The 17,026-nt window shown below is 40.1% G+C and overlaps 1 protein-coding gene across 2 annotated transcripts; it reads left to right on the plus strand.

The window, feature by feature from the left end:
• Window positions 1-9,641: 9,641 nt before the first annotated feature.
• LOC137187046 (COUP transcription factor 2-like) lies at window positions 9,642-16,816 on the plus strand. 2 transcript variants are annotated; one of them, XM_067595945.1, is made up of 3 exons: window positions 9,642-10,757; window positions 11,943-12,467; window positions 14,823-16,816. In XM_067595945.1, exons 1-3 carry the CDS (start codon window positions 10,214-10,216, stop codon window positions 15,095-15,097), a joined length of 1,344 nt encoding a protein of 447 aa, XP_067452046.1. In that variant the 5' UTR covers window positions 9,642-10,213; the 3' UTR covers window positions 15,098-16,816. The 2 variants fall into 2 exon arrangements, with proteins under 2 accessions (XP_067452046.1, XP_067452047.1); XM_067595946.1 differs by having other exon boundaries at window positions 9,642-10,724.
• The last annotated feature ends 210 nt before the right edge of the window (window positions 16,817-17,026 follow it).

The following is a 17,026-nucleotide window of genomic DNA, read 5'->3' on the forward strand; positions in this document are numbered from 1 at the left end:
TTTGTTGGGAAAATTAGGATATCTGGACTTGGCCACAGTGCGAATAAATGATGACGTATTCTGCTTTACATTGTATGCAAAAGGATCATTCTGCATATTTGACTAATGCCTTGTCTAGTGATGTGGCTCAGACAGCTGACCTGATTTATTGCAAGGTTCCCCACATTGTTAAAAAACAATCTCTGACTCAGTGACAACGGCCCAATTATCCCTTTCATGCAGAAAAGGTCCATATACAAAAGAGGCTGTGAATTGCAAATCCAGTTGCAGTCTGTCCTTGCTCTCCTCTAATCTAATAATGTGATCCATCATTTCAGCAGCGACGGCTCTACACCCCAGGCACAGAAAAGAATCCCACAGAGGATTAGTATCAAGATGTTTGCATATCCATGTATGCAGTCCTGAGAGGCTTTTTAAAAATAAAAAAAATCACAAAAACATATCTATAAAAACGTGTTGCTTCATTCCTTTGCATTTCCTGTGGTCAAGCCTTTAAAAAGACTTACTTGTTTATATCTTTGCAGTGTTTTTTTTCATACATGTGCTGTGAGGTGTTTGCACATAAACTATTATTGATCAGCACTAACCTTCCAAACATGCACTTGACATCCATAACCAGCTGAAACCTTCAAGAAAACTACAGCAGCACTGTTTTCACACAGAATAAAAAACCTGTAAAACTCTGTTTCCTGCTCAGCAGCGGCGCTGTTGGTTGAGGGATGGTCCTGTTGCAGAATCATCCATTACCCTGATGAGCCCGCAGCCCCTGAGCTATGACAGCACAGCCACACGATGAGCGAGACAGCCGACTGCCACTATTTGTTCCGCTAAAGCATTCATCACACTAATTACCCATGGTGCCAAGCAGTTCCTGTAGCCCGGTGAAGCTTTGGCAGCTCGTTTGGAGCAGAGGTGAGGTGGGGAAACCTCAGATGAGTCTAAACAGGAGGCTGTCCTCTTTTTCTGGCTTTCCCGCACATAATTAACTCAGCACTCCAGCAACTTGACAAATTGGAATGATGAATCTGGCCTCTATGAATAGATACAAATACATGATCAATCAAAAATACCGGACAGTGTTCTCAGTCTGAGGAAATGTGCTGCTGTGAAGGACAAAAGAAGTGTCTTTGCTTTGAATGACATTTGGTCCTCTGGTTGAAAAGTGAGAGGGAGGGTTTGTGTCTTTGTTGTGCTTTCGCTGCAAAAATGTGGAGGCAAGTCAGAGCTAAGAGGGTGGAGCAGAGAAAAGCAGTTGCGAAATCTCACAATGTCAAATTAAAACCATTATTGCCGTCTTCAATATTTGCTTGTTTAAGGGACTACACCCAAAACCTGCCCCTCCTCCTGTTGGAAAACTTTAACTGCTTCCTAACTGTAGACAGATGCAAAGAGACAGTCCCTCTGAATCACAGTCATTTAGTCCACCTGACCTTGAAAAGCACCAAGAGAGTATGTTTTTTGAATTCCTGTGTCATTCACACAAGCCTCAGACTGTCTGTGTCCCTCCTGGCCTTCGCACAGCCGTCTGAACCGATGTAACACCCAGTACATCACAACATCCCAGCATCACCTCCCTGCAGTGGCCATAGATCAACAGACCAAGGACAAGGAAAACTTTCTTGAGACACCAAATCCTGGCTGCTACACCCGCTTCACACTCACATTTAGAGAGTTTCACTACCAAGCAGGGCAGCAAAAAACACTCGAGTAGCCTAAATGTAACACTTGAAGATAGGTCACTGGAACCTATGATCCATAATTAAAGTGAGTAACACTGTAAAATAAAAGCACAAACATATACTTCAATATGTTTAATTAATGCATGAATAAATGTAGGATGTATCTTGAATTCCTGTTGTTCACCTTTAATATATGATCAAGTCACTACAACTTTATCAATTAATCATTGTGAATTCAGTTACTTCATACATTTATTGACTGACCACCCAATTAGAAAGAGTGTAAACACTGTCTGTAGGTATAAAATTAAAGAATGATACAGCCTGATCATGTTGCCAACTCTAATAACTGTGATGATAAATGGAACACGCCTTCAGCTATTTCTTTGCAATAAACTATGTGTCATTTTGAAAAATTTGGATGACATTTGACTGCATATATTCATGCATCAATCATCATGACTCATGCATTAGTTAGGCATTACTTAAGTATAGTCCTATGGTGTGTATCTTTATATAAGTGTTAAAATTATTATTTGAATTCCACATGAGCATTATTTAAAGTTTGCAATGGTTATTTGTTATTTTCACCATCAAATCACCAAACTCTTAAATATTAAGAGTCTATCTCAAAGCTACCCTACTTAACTGATAAGCTAACTAAGCTATAAAGTTACTTAGTTATGGCAACAGTTCATATCTACAGTAATATTAGCTGGTTAGCTAATGTTAGCAAGCAATAAAGCAGAGCAATTTGATTATAATAGTAGATACATAAATGTACTCAAAGTGTAAATGTTATGTGAAATAGTTATTTAGTTATATCAATTTTTGAAGTGCACAGATAAATAATACTTTACATATCAAATGTAAATTGTCATGCTGTGTGAAATAATGTAGGTGAATGGTGATGTGAATGTGGTCCACAGTAAATACTGAATATACTCAAAAAGGATGAAAGGATGTTTTACATTTCCACAGGAAATGCATGCTCATTTTAGGCCTACTCATGGAATATTTGGGTAATAATATAAAAACTTATTTTAATAAAAATGTAAAAGAGGAAAAATGAAAAATTGAATGGGGAGAAATCAAAAACATGACTTTGAGGAATACCTGGAATAAGAAATACTGAAATATTCATGTCACAAAAGCAATACCATTTCCACCGGTGCAGCTATGGGTTAAAAAAAGTGAATTTCACTCATTTAATGCTGATATGTGTATATGAGTCAGTAACAGAGCAATCACCACACTTTTACCACTTTATAATAGCAATTATTGTATTTATGCATAACACTCATTGATAGTGTGCAGATATTTCTGTATTTGAAAGTGTAAGAACTGTCACAGCATGAGCAAAACATTTAAAAGCGGCAATAAATTCTAGTTTATTTCACTGCAAAGCTTGTGTCTCAATTTAAAGTTGAGTTGTATGTAGTTTGATCATTTACTAAGCTATGTGGGTTAATCTCTTACCAGATAATGAGTTCTAGTCTGTGTGAGGTCAAAGGTTAAGTAGGACTTTGTACAAGTCCTAATGAGGATTTCAACATTTTGCCAGGTTGGCTCCGTTCACAACTGGGAAGACAGTTGGCGGTGCGTTATCATTGTACACTGACCTGTAGCACAATGTATCTCTCAAGCATGAAATTCACCACATGAAGAATGTTGCAGTGCCCCTGAAGGAGTCAGAGATCAGCGGTCTGGGGTTAATAAAAGGTGAGAGACGGTCCAGTGGTCACAGCTGAAGCAGTGGCTGAGGTGCGCTAATCTAACTGACAAGCTATTGTTACTCTCTGCCCAGGATTTGACCCTGCTTAGCAGCCTAAGAGATCCCAGCTTTGTTTCAATAGCTGCCAAGGTTAACAGCAAGGAGACAATCTACCTGCTCTGTTTACTGTCCAGAATCTCTTGTCAGATTGTGGAACATGAGAAGATGATAGTCACTAATGACTGTCACAGCAATTACTGTGATTGTTCCTTTAAATTACATTTGGGGTCCAACTTTTTAATATTTCAAAAGTCTTTATGCTTGTTAACATTCTCAAGTATTACTGTATACAAGGTCTTCATAGCTGTTATTTGATTCCGACTTAATTATAACTCTAAATATGTGTAATACTCTGTGAAATATACAATCTATAAATATGTGAAATATAAATCTGTCATTAAATTTTAATTTTCAAAACTAGTTGTAATCTTTAAGCTGAAATAATTCATATTTTTATATCAAGAATGGATCACATGACTACTTGTTTGTGGGGTCACTTGTAGTGAAAAACCCGAAAAGAATCGTCACCCAACTCTGCAGTTCCTTTCAGCTCTACGAAGCATTTTAACGTCTTTTCACTTGCTGTTTTGTTCTTTTCCGGACCTGCAGCATTACTGTTGTGATTCACTCTTGGCGCTCAGGGTCATTTTCAGTAGCAGAAGGCAGCTTTTTTCAGCAAAATTGCTCTAAAAACCCACTGTACGCTACTTACCCAGCAGCACCAGATGGCAGACAAAATAAGTTAGCGACTAGCTGATGAACATAGTGGAGCATTTAGCAGCTAAGAAACCAGATATTTCCCCCAGGAGTTGGTGGAGACCAAAAACTGAGCTAAAAGTAGAAGAGCGAATATTGGACTTTCATTTGCCAGATGGACACAAAGATGACTCCAAATGAATGCTTATGTTGCTCCATATCCTCTGAATGTGTTAATTACCAACTGTTTGCTAGCAAGTTTGATCAACTTAAAAGGTGATAATATGTCAGCATTGTTCTCCCAAGTGGCCAAGAAAATCAGTTACTGCAGGTTTACAGCCGGTCTACGCACCCCTCCTCCATCTTCACAGGCATCTTCACTTATGTTGCCTGATTAGGCCACTCAGGACTGTGTGGACGTGTGAAACAGCAGATGACTGACATCTTCCTCACTCTCCTGTTAGTTTTGTCGCACCTGTTAGAGTGTGACACTTTACACTGTTATCATTCTTATTAATACATAGGGTTTGGTGACATCATGTCATTTCCAACATAACTCCACCCAACTTCAACCTGACTGGAGGTCTAATTAGCCTGTGTGATTGAAAACACCTGTGTGGCTGTGCAGGGCTTTTAAGTAGTCACATTTGTATCCTCTTAGACCATAAAGAGGACGGCATACCTTCCAACAGCAAGCCTAGAATGTGGAAGATTTAGAAGATTTAAAGATATATCTCATTTTTGTTAGATCATTTCCCCTTTCCTCCTAATTTACTGCCAAATGTATTGGGAATCTTTTACTTATTTTGGGATCAACATTACAAAAAAATCTTTCTCACGGTCCGGCTTCTTTTCCTACGAGCCAGATCGTGGCATTTCTGGATCTACACGCACACTGAAACCCTGCCAAAACACAGGCAGGAGACGTCCATTGGGGGATGTGAGGCAGACTGCCGTGTACTTTTAGATCACAACCATTAATCTCATTAACATAATGAGCTTACACAGCATCCATTTACTCTAAATGCCAAGAATACTACTGTATATTCCTAGAAGACTACAATGTACACAATTCTACAAACACTCAATATTAATATTGTAATAATGTATGTGTGTGTGTTTGTGTGTGTGTCTTCTCCAGGCCCTCATCATCTCATCATGAACCCTGACCAGTCCTCTCATACTTGTAGTGTATCTAATGATATTAAACACTTGGTGGATTAACAGATAACCATATGGTGTCACTGCATAGATGTAATGAAACAATATATGTTTGTGGAGCCACCTTGAAACCCAAAAAATGCTACAGATCTATGAGCAGCAAGCCACTGCTGCCTCCCACTGTGCTGTAAACAGTCACATCCTGGTGGTTTTGCACACACAGCAGGTCTCCTCTGGCCAAACTCTCTCTCACTTTGTCTCCAATTAGCTCGCTTTCAGCTCCCCACTGGTGTCGAGTCTTAAAGGGCACCAGATCATTGAAAAACAGGGGATTTATCATCTTTAAACTCCCAAATCTGTGATTAATGTTAACTGGGCTTGTCACAAGATAGAGCAGAGTTCAGTGAATTAAACTGTGGTGGAGAAATGCATCATCCCCATCCAGTGTGGTAAACACTTTAGCCTTGACCTTCCACTCTTGATTGGTCTTGGACGTCAGCCGTGTGTTTTGTTAGTGAGCAGAGCAAAGCTTGCTTTGTGTGTGAGCAGCCGCTGGATGACTGCAGAGTTGGCCGTCTGGAAGTACATGACGTCACACTCAGCCTCGGGACTCATGGTGCATGACTCAACAGTGAGATGGACATGTGGACATTTTCACATGGAGATGACTTTCTATGAAGGGGCAACATAGACATCACATAGACGTGTACTGTTGTGTGACTGTGCAGTACTGCAGTATATAGAGACAAAGATGGCAACGGGACAGCACTGAACATATCACCTTCCTGTATATAAGTGCAAAACAGTGCTCAGTTTCTCTGTGTAAACATGGTCTGACGCATGCAGAAGGTTGCAGCTGTATGTTTGTGTCGAGTAGTGTAATGCTGTGTGTGAATTAGAAAACAACATTTTGGATGAAACAGTTGCACCGATCAGTTCAGAGAGAGAGCACAGCATATGCACGTGTTGAACCAGTCCATGGATGAATATTATGTCTGCCATCGGCTTATGATGTATATGTGTTTTTTTAATATTTGTATATTCTTGGTAGTGGTGCTGGATAATCAGTCTAATATATAGATTTCACACAGATTTTAAAACCAGTATCATGTGGCCTTAAACACTTAATAAACACACAAAAACATTCATGTTTGACATGTGAATAAAATGCTTTGGTCATTATTAACACCCTCGGTTACAGAAACGACGTTTTGAACTACATTGGGGCAAAGATGAAAAATACTAACATTTGCCAGCCAGGAGCACACCACAACAATATGTGATTAAGGGGGGTGTGTTGTGGAGGAGGAGGAGGAGGGGGGGGGGGGGGGGCATTGTCAGTTAGACTGGTCTGGAACAGATATAATGAAGGCTGGGCAGAGGGAGACTCAGTGTGGGGGATCTGTCTCAGACGTGGTTTCACCTGAGCCGATTACGGGCCCCAGGCAGTAATAAGGCATGGGAGAGGTATGCACAGGATTGAATCAGTAGGGATGAGAGGAGGAAAGAGAGGATGAAGGGATGTGGGTAAGGATGGGTAGAGGGAGGGATGGGGTAGGGATGAGGTAGGAAGATGAATGGATGAGGGGAAGTGACAGCAATCTGAGACGGGGCAGGATTGGTTAACCAGGTTTGACAGGAGATTAGAGGTGTGACTGAGACATTGCCCTGCTCCTGAACTCGAGTTAACTAATTGACTTCATATATATCCTCAGCGTTTTCTCTCGTTGGTAACATTGCATAATTACAGTAAGTAGAGGTAATATTAGTATTGTATTAACAATTTAGGTCAAAGTAATTATTGGCTAATTCATTAAATGTTATATAAAAAGTTATTTTTGCAGGTACACATTGTAAATGGGAATTCTTTACATGCCTTTTTTAAATTGAAAAGGGTGGACTAAAGATGAAAAAAAAAATCTTTTTTTTTTTTAATGTAGGCTACTGACGAAAATTAAAATCTACCAGTTTCTGATAAAAGTATTATGGAAACCTGATAAAAAAAAAAAAATTATTTGTAATGTTTGAACAACATACTCAAGTGCAGTCACAGTTGATATCATGCAACAGAGAGGTGAGGGGAGAAGTGAATGAAACAGACTGTCCATTCATTTGTGATGAACACCTTATATAAGGTTGCTCAGGGTGTCAAAATGTTGAGGACAGTTGCATCCTAAATGTAGTAGATTTATGTAAGTGAAGTGCAGCCCATACTATTAGGCTTTTGTGTAATTTACTGATGACACTAGGTGGCATCAAATTACTGCAGTTAGGATCTGCATGTGCTGAATCTGGTCTCCTCATGTGAGACAAATACAGTGTGAGCTTAAAGATTTCCTTGCATAATCATTTCAAGTATATGACAATCAATCAGAGACCATTGTCTGACAGAATGACAGAAAGCGTTGAATCAAGCAGCCAGTGTAACACACACACAGACACACACACGCAGAGAGGAAGAGAGAGACATTACATTATACATCACATTAACACAAGGGAGGTAAGAAATCATACCATCCTCAGCAGTGTGTATCAACAGAAATCCAACTGGACTCCCACGCTGTATGGCGAGCGGATAGTGCCATGATAGCGCCACGGCAGCGCCACGATTACGTACCGAAGGAGACTGTCCTGTGACATTTACATGAGAAAAGAGGATCTGTGCACTGTCGCATGTTACATTTGTCTAGTGTGTTTTCAAAATAGACCACTTCTGTGTTCATGGTAAATAATATAAAAGTAATACAAGAAATACATTTACAAACTTTACAAAATTATTTCTACCCTTTATAAGTTGTAAGAAATAATTGATTTGAAGTGATACTGTAAGCAGACTATTTTGTTTTAATTAGTATCACAGGTGTTTTCAATCTTATAATCACTCATGCAGCCAGTTTAAAAGGAGAAAATTACTTACTGTGCCACTGCGTGCATCATATTGAACATGGAAAACAGAAGGAAAACTAGAGAGTGGTCTGAAGACATTAGATTAAAGGTAATAGCTAAGCATTGTCAACATAAAGGTTACAAGACCATCTCCAACGAGCTTGATGTTCCTTTGACCACTGTTGCCAATATTATTAAGAAGTTTAAGGCCCATAGAACTGTAGCCAACATCTCTGGATGTGGTCGCAAGAGGAAAATTGGCTTGAGATTTGAACAGAAGGATTACTCGATTGGTTGAGAAAGAACCAAGGAAAACTTCAATACAGATCCAAGCTGATCTTCAAGTTCAAGGTACAATAGTTTCAAGTCGCACCATCTGTCACTGTCTGAATGAAAATGGGCTCCATGGTAGAAGACCAAGGAAGACCCCACTTCTAAGAGGGAGACACATAAAAGCCAGACTGGACTTTGTCAAGATGCATGTTAACAAGCCACAGTCCTTCTGGGAAAATGTGCTTTGGACAGATGAAACAAAATTAGAGCTTTTTGGTAAATCACACCAACCCAGATGTTTACAGAAGAAAAAATGAAGCCTTCAAAGAAAAGAACAACATGCCTACTGTGAAACATGGAGGAGGCTCAGAAATGTTTTGGGGTTGCTTTTCTGCCTCAGGTACTGGGTGCCTTGAATCTGTGCAGGGCAAAATGAAATCAGAAGACTATCAAGACATTTTGGAGCGAAACATACAGCCCAGTGTCAGAGAGCTGTATCTTAGTTTCCAGCAGGTTTATGACTCCATACATACATCAAAAAGCACCCAAGAGTGGATGAGAAGAAAAATTGGACCGTTTTGAAGTGGTCTGTTATGAGTCCTGATCTGAATCCCATTGAACATCTGTGGAAAGAGCTGAAACTTGGAGTTGGCAGACGGCAGCCATCAAACCTGAGAGAACTGGAGCAGTTTACTCAAGAAGAGTGGGCCAAGCTGCTAGTGGAGAAGTGTAGAAACCCTATTCAGAGTTACAGAAAGTGACTGACTGCAGTTATTGCCATCAAAGGCTGTGCTACAAAATATTAAGTTATGTTAAGGGTACCAATATTTTTGGCCATGCCAATTTCATTTGTATTATTATATTGAATAATAAACAATTATTGTATTATAATTGTATTAAATTATTGTATTCAATGTAAATCAAAAGCAAGGTTTCAGTTATATTCAATGTGAAAAAAGAATGATGGATACCATATACTTCTGTCAGTTTCAATACAGACTGCTCCCTCTCCTCCACCTCCTGGTAATCCTTAAATTGGCACTTTCCACTCGCCATACACGCTGCTGCTCCCAGACGAGCTTCTCTTGGCGTTAACCCCGCCCCAAACACAGACGTCACTGTGTCACATCCCGTGACGTGTGGACGCACCACTCTCCTCCTCCGTCCCGGAGCAAAGCATCATCAAAATCATCATCCATCATCCCCTCTCTCTCTCTCTCGCTCCTCTCCGTTTTCTTTTTAATGTAACTTCTGACTGATCGGGAGAGCAGGGAGCGTCTGGAAAGCCTGGTTCATATCTGAGGAAGGATCTGCTCGCACGGTAGCCCGTTAAAGCTGGGCACACAGGACAGAGAGGATCAGATTATATTTATACTTTTTGGATAACGTTGCTTCCCTCTATGTGGATTTTGGCTCAGTGTTGTCTGTCTTTACGTTTCCCTCTGTGGATGTTATAGTGCATTATCTCGGTCTGAATGAAGCTTTCTTTTTGGATTTCCACCGCGCCGAAGCAGTTTCTGGGTGACTGGCCATTTTTGACTTGTGAAGTCGCGCGTTATAATTATATTGCCGTTATCTTATGAGCTCTATCCACATTTGAAGCCGTAACTTGTATTCTGTTTTGTCAGGCAATGTCGCATTTTCCTTGAACGTGCAATTAGTAATTCATGCAGACAAATCGTGTGCGTTAATTATCGCGTAAAAAGAGGAAAGTTGGGCGCGCAAAGTTTTGGAGACGGTAGAAATGGCTATGGTGGCGTGGAGAAACACCGAGGGCGTCGGGGACACCCAGGGGACCCTCTCCTCCCCGGTGTCCCAGGTCGCACCTCTGTCTCTGTCCGGGGAGCTGACTGGACACATGAACCAGGCGACCTCTCTGGAAATACCCCCGGCGGCAGCAGCACCCCAGGGCGCACCGCCGCCCAACCCGTCCAGCTCAACCACCGCGTCCACCACCACCACTACCAACAACAACAGCAACAACACCTCCTCTTCCTCCTCCTCCTCCTCCTCGTCCATGGACAAACAGCAGAGCCAGCAGATCGAGTGCATCGTTTGCGGGGATAAATCCAGCGGAAAGCACTATGGACAGTTCACATGTGAAGGATGTAAGAGCTTCTTTAAACGCAGCGTCAGGAGGAACCTGAGCTACTCCTGCAGGGCCAACAGGAACTGTCCCGTAGACCAGCACCACCGCAACCAGTGCCAGTACTGTCGCCTCAAGAAATGCCTCAAAGTCGGCATGAGGAGGGAAGGTACGGGCTGGCATCCTCCTGTTGTCGCTTTCGGTATTATCACATCATATTATCCAGCACTACACGGTCCAGGACACTGGACTTCATTTTGAGACGGGCCCAATGCTCCCTATTCACCGACATTGTTTTCTTTGATGTCTGTCCTATAAACTCATTTCGCATGCTACATTTGAAGGCTAGCTAGTGTCTGTATATAATTTAACAGCCGTCTGTGTTGCATTTGTCTGCTCCTATTTTCTCCGACTATTTATATGTCTGTAATCTGTTATTCGCCTACTAACCTCTATATTATCTGTAGTGTCCAGTCTGTGATATTTCAGAGATTACTGTGTTGCGGCTAGCATCTTGTAGCATGTGTAGTTGGTATTGTTGTTGCTATTCGGCCGCTTTATGTCCGTCATACTCGGCCGCTGTGTGGCCGAAAGAGCCCGAAGCTGCTTTAAATGTCACATGTTCAAATTAGATGGAAACTCTGCAACATTTTAGATTAATTTCGATGTTTATTCGTTTAAATTTTAGCCTTTTAGTGTGTGACGTTTTTGATAGATTATGTGTGCGCGCGTGCGCGTGTATGTGTGTGTGTGTGTGTATCCGTATTCATTATACATTTTAGTCATACAGGCCCAGCGTAGCCGACTGCAACCTATTAGCTACACAAGAAATAACTGAGTGACATTTTAGAGTTTCAAGAACAGCTATTGCAAATTTTAATAAAGTTTAAGACAGATTTCAACACCAAAAATTTAGGGAAAGAACCCACCAGGCCCAGGAGGCTTTTATCAAAATGGTTACAGAAGTTACTTGCCAGAAAGTCGCTGGTCTGTTAGAGGAAAACAGTTCAAGACGCAAACCGGACAGTTTAAGACAATTTGAAATGAAACAGCAAGACCCGAAGACATGCTGTAAACCCTCACACGCCATTATCTGCAGGTTGTGGCCTAGAAATTGATTTCCGAGCACCGAGCTGAATGTGACATTTCTAACCAGGAGCTGTCTGAAACAGTTATTCTCGTCCATTTCAGAGAGCCAGACGACCATAAAGCTATCAGCATAGCCTCGAAATGAACTCGGGTAGTTGTGGTGTTCCTCTGAGTGTTTGAGTGTGCTTTAAATGCCGTCTCTGTTATTGTAACTATTTCCTCTTCAAATGTCATTTGAGTTGTTTTAATTTGCCTTCTAGCTGGTTTTGACATGTCTGCTGTTTTTTTTTCGTTGCAGCTGTACAGAGAGGCAGGATTCCCACACAGTCCTATCACGGTCAGTTTGCTCTGACGAACGGGGACCCTCTCCAATGCCATTCCTATCTGTCGGGATACATCTCTCTGCTGCTACGGGCCGAGCCCTACCCGACCTCCAGGTTCGGCTCTCAGTGCCTCCAGAACAACAACATTATGGGCATAGAGAACATCTGTGAGCTGGCAGCCCGGATGCTGTTCAGCGCCGTGGAGTGGGCCCGCAACATCCCTTTCTTCCCGGACCTGCAGGTACCGGACCAGGTGGCCCTGCTCCGCCTCACCTGGAGCGAACTGTTCGTCCTGAACGCCGCTCAGTGCTCCATGCCCGTCCACGTCGCCCCACTGCTGGCCGCCGCCGGTCTCCACGCCTCCCCGATGTCCGCGGACCGAGTGGTGGCCTTCATGGACCACATCCGGGTCTTCCAGGAGCAGGTGGAGAAGCTGAAGGTGCTGCATGTGGATTCAGCGGAGTACAGCTGCATCAAGGCCATCGTGCTGTTCACCACAGGTACATCTGGGTTTTCCACATCCGAACATGGAGGCCTGGACCGCGATGGATGTCCGAAATGTATTTTTTGTTAAAGTATTCACCTTATTACAGGCGGCAGCGTGCGCAGCGGTGTGAAATAGTATTAATTAATATTATGAAGTCAATTAACTAGCAATATGAATAAAATAAATTAATATTAAAATAAAAAAAAAAAAAAACAACAAAAACACATCACTCTTTAGTAGACTGCACCTTGCATGTTATTGGAGATGAACTGTGGGTGAACTATGACCTAGCTAAAAAAGCATTACTTCTAGTTGGTATGGAAACAGCCACCAATTAAGTAAAAAAAAGTGTTTTCAGAAAATAATTTGATGATAATGATGGCGGTCTGAATATTGGTGTCGTGGGAATAAAAAGCTGGTTAAATCCATAAATACTGTCACAGAAATGTGTTTTCTATGGTCCAGAGTCTCAGAGCATTTCTGAAAATGTGTATTTTTGTGATATGCGAAAATGCCACCACTTATTTATTTTTTTTTTTAAATTAACCTCTCAGGTGAAGGTTATTTTCTGTTAAATTTAAAGGTTCACTTATGGTGGGAAAAAGTAAAAAAAAAAAAAAAAAAAACCTTTTAGAATTTGTAATGTGATTAAATTGAACTTTAGCCTCCAGTCAATGATCACTATAAAGCGAAAAAGCATAAAGAAAATAAAACAAAAAAAATGCTTTGTTTGCTTTTAAAAAGCCTTGTCTTTATAACTTATGTAACTCCTTTACAATTGACTGAGTCCTTCAGTGAACTTATATGACCTCATACAGTTTGTCAGCCATTAAAGGAACAAAATAAAGTTAATCAGTATTATAAAGTTTATTATTATTATACATTTAAGAGGCTGTGAATGAGTTTGAATGGGTTTGTAAACTGCTTCAAATCACTGCAGCCCCTAAAATATAAAACAGTTTGCATTCATACGGTGTGTAAAAGATGCAACATAATGTTTTATTCTATTGCTGCTTCACATCAGAGACAGAAAAGTGCCCCATCAAATCCCATAATTGATAATTTATTATATTGTAATTAAAGCTCTAAATTGTCAGTGATTTGTAAAATTTATTTATAAATTTAAAGAATAAAAAAGGAGGTTTTGCATTAATTCACAATTTGCAAAAATATGACTGAAAAACACTGGAAGTATTTAATTTTTAGTTATGTTTTAAATTACTACACCTTTGGATTTGACTTACATATTATTCTTTTATAAAAGACCTTTATGACTGTCGTTATTGAAATGAGTGAAAATGTGGGTCGGCACTGATTTATAAAATGTACACTGCTTACTTCAGAGCCTTATATTATCAGAGTGATGTTTGATGGCTGGACAGAGAGCAGGATCAAAATGAGTTGAAAAGCAGTAAAAAACATAAATGGTCTCCTATGTAGGTCTATTTTAGTCCCCATGAGTACATCTGAACACGTGTCTTTAAAGTGGGACACAGTAACCGTTCTTTAATCCCTGCTGCCATCCGGCCTGCAGCACCACGGTACACAGAGGGGACTGCTGTGTGTAGTAATACGGTGTATAAGGGTCTTATACAATAGAACAGTCGATACCCTAACCGTGCTGTGATACACATCTATACTGCTTCCTTATTTCTATGCTGTGAACATCATTTTGTGGATTTGATGGGAGATGCGACGCCATCTTTGATGGGCTGAGATTTCAAAAGGCCAGTTTACGTACAGCACTGCAATTTATCCATTTGTCTAAGTGACAAGGCAACTACGCTCAGTCCACTTCCTTTTAGCACAGCACTGATCCAAATGTACTCATTCATTACATTTCCACAACTTTACTCTTGTAATGTATATTACCTGATCACAACTGATTTATTTATAGTTAAGTATTGTACACAGGGGGTTTTATCTGTACCTGGTTTACTGTTCTGTTACTATCTCACCCAGACTCATTCACATCTGTTATAAGATAATCAACTATTTGAATCCAGCCACAGGTCCACAGTAGTCTGCAGTCCAGCCCTCCTCTAATACACCGATCAATGACGTAGGAAGGGAAAAACAATAACCTTTAAGAGAAAAACCTTAATTTTTTGTCTGAAATCATAATAGATTTTTGCTTCTAGTGTTTTTTGGGGGTTTTTTGCCTTGTGATGATCACACTTCACACATTTTTTCTGTAATGCATCATCAACCACTAAATTTGCTGTGTTGTAAACCCTCTAGATAACCTAGTTAGTGAACTGAAAAATCAAACTATGTTTAATTTTGCTGTTGTTCTCCTGTATGCCTGCAGGTTGAATCATTGACCTTGACTGCTTCTTGTCTTGCCTGTTGTTTATCTTGTCTCTAGATGCTTGTGGTCTGTCAGACGTGGCCCATGTGGAAGGTCTGCAGGAGAAATCCCAGTGTGCTTTAGAAGAGTACGTGAGGAGCCAGTATCCCAACCAGCCGAACAGGTTTGGGAAGCTGTTGCTCCGCTTGCCTTCCCTACGCACCGTCTCTTCTTCTGTCATAGAGCAGCTTTTCTTCATCCGTCTGGTGGGGAAAACCCCCATAGAAACTCTGATAAGGGACATGCTGCTGTCTGGGAGCAGCTTCAACTGGCCTTACATGCCTATTCAATAGAGGAGAAACTCTACAATGGTGCTACTAAGGTCAGGAAAAGGTCCCACACCTCAAATGAAGTCATTTCATCTACTGCAGCTTAAAATGTTGAACAAGGAAAAAAACTGCCAGTGGAATAAGATAATTACAGCCATTTTCAAGGTAAAAAAAAAAAAAAAAAATCATAATTTTTCTTGTATTAACCGCCATTTTCTTGACACCTGAGGAGTGATCTGCCTTATTCTGCATTGTGTCGCTACGTTTCTGAAAAACATCCCTGAAACAAATGAAGCGTACTGAAGATGTAATATGATCTGAGCCCACTGGCAGAATTTTTTCACTTGTTTTAAGTTTATTTTATGAGAGAATTTGAGATGAAATGACTGGTTTCGGTGGACATTTTTTGCAGTGTGGTGACCACTCACAGTCTATGTTTTTTTGGGGGGATTACAAACAATATTTATTGGACCCTGTGTGTATATTTATCGTGCTTGTAAATTATGTTTCGGCTCCTTTTTTAATGTTTTACGTATTTTTGCCCGGGCTAGTGAGAAAACTGCAGGGATTGTCTTGTGTCGATCTTTTATTTTTTTTGTTTGTTTTATACCTTCCAGACATGGCACTTTGGACTAAAGGAACATTTCAGAAAGATTTAACACAAGTGTTTGAAACCCAAACATCTACTGATTTCCAGCAGGTTCATTTGACTTTAAGCTACTCGCTCAACAGTGTACAGACGGAGAGGAGAGATTAACGCTCTGTTTGAGTTACGTTGGTTTCTATTTGAATTGTGGACGCACGAAGAACAAAAAAAGCAAAAGATATTTGGAAACTGCACTTCTCATGGTCAGTGTTATGCTAAATAATGCATTATTTATTAACCATTTCATGAGTAATATCTTTACTTTTTTTTACATAAATATTTCTTTGAATATTTTGGTGAATTACTGGCAGCAGTAATTATTTCTTTTTCAATTTCTACTAATTTTGCTTTCGAAAAAAGTAAAAACATTTTTTTTTCTTCCTGAATGATCAGAAACCAAACACAGCATCAACGTCTGTTTTTCTCCTGATACTTGATGATTACATGTTATAAAATTTTAACATGGAGAAAATCATGTTAATTTCTCATCAAAACAGTGATTTTTGTTCATGTTTCTACCGTTTCTCATCTAAACTAGTAGATATGATGATGACCTTAGTCTAATATTTTTATATATGAAGGGACTGAAAACAGATTTGTATTCTTTTGACCGGTAACAGATAAAAGTAATGACATTACTTTACTGGATTAATGATTAATGCATTACCAAGCACTTCTAATTCATTTATGTTTCCAGGTCTTTTACACTGACTGTCTCAGAGAGATTTAAAAAATATATTGTTACAGTTTCTTAATGAGATAAACCAACTGTACACAACTTCCCAGGTCAAGTAACAAATATATTCCATGATAATTCATGCATTTATGAGCCCAGGCCGCTTTATGGCACAATAGACCACTGCAGGGTATTGCTGAACTGAAAGTGTGTGTATGTGCGTGCATGTGTGCATGCATCTGTGCGTGCATGTGTGTGTGTGTGTGTGTGTGTGTGTGTGTATGAGTGTGTATTTGTGTTTACTTCTTTTTGACAACCACTCTGATGTACTGTGAAAGCATATTGGTTAACATATTGGTACCGTATTAAATTATAACTCAAGATTTATAAATAAAGTGTATTTCGTTTATTTTGCCATTTCCATTCTATGTGGTTTATGACCCCTCCCAACAGAAAATACGTGTGTGTGTGTGTGTGTGTGTGAGTGTGTGTGTGAGTGAGCACATGAGTTTGTGGTGTCCTAGAGACTGTGTCCGACTGTAATATTGCCACTAATCAGATATTTTAATCAAACTAATTGCTTGGCTATACTACATATCAGGATTTACTTGAGTTTGTCCTGTTTGGAGAG

Source organism: Thunnus thynnus, chromosome 1 (assembly GCF_963924715.1).
Source record: "Thunnus thynnus chromosome 1, fThuThy2.1, whole genome shotgun sequence".
NCBI lineage: Eukaryota > Metazoa > Chordata > Actinopteri > Scombriformes > Scombridae > Thunnus > Thunnus thynnus.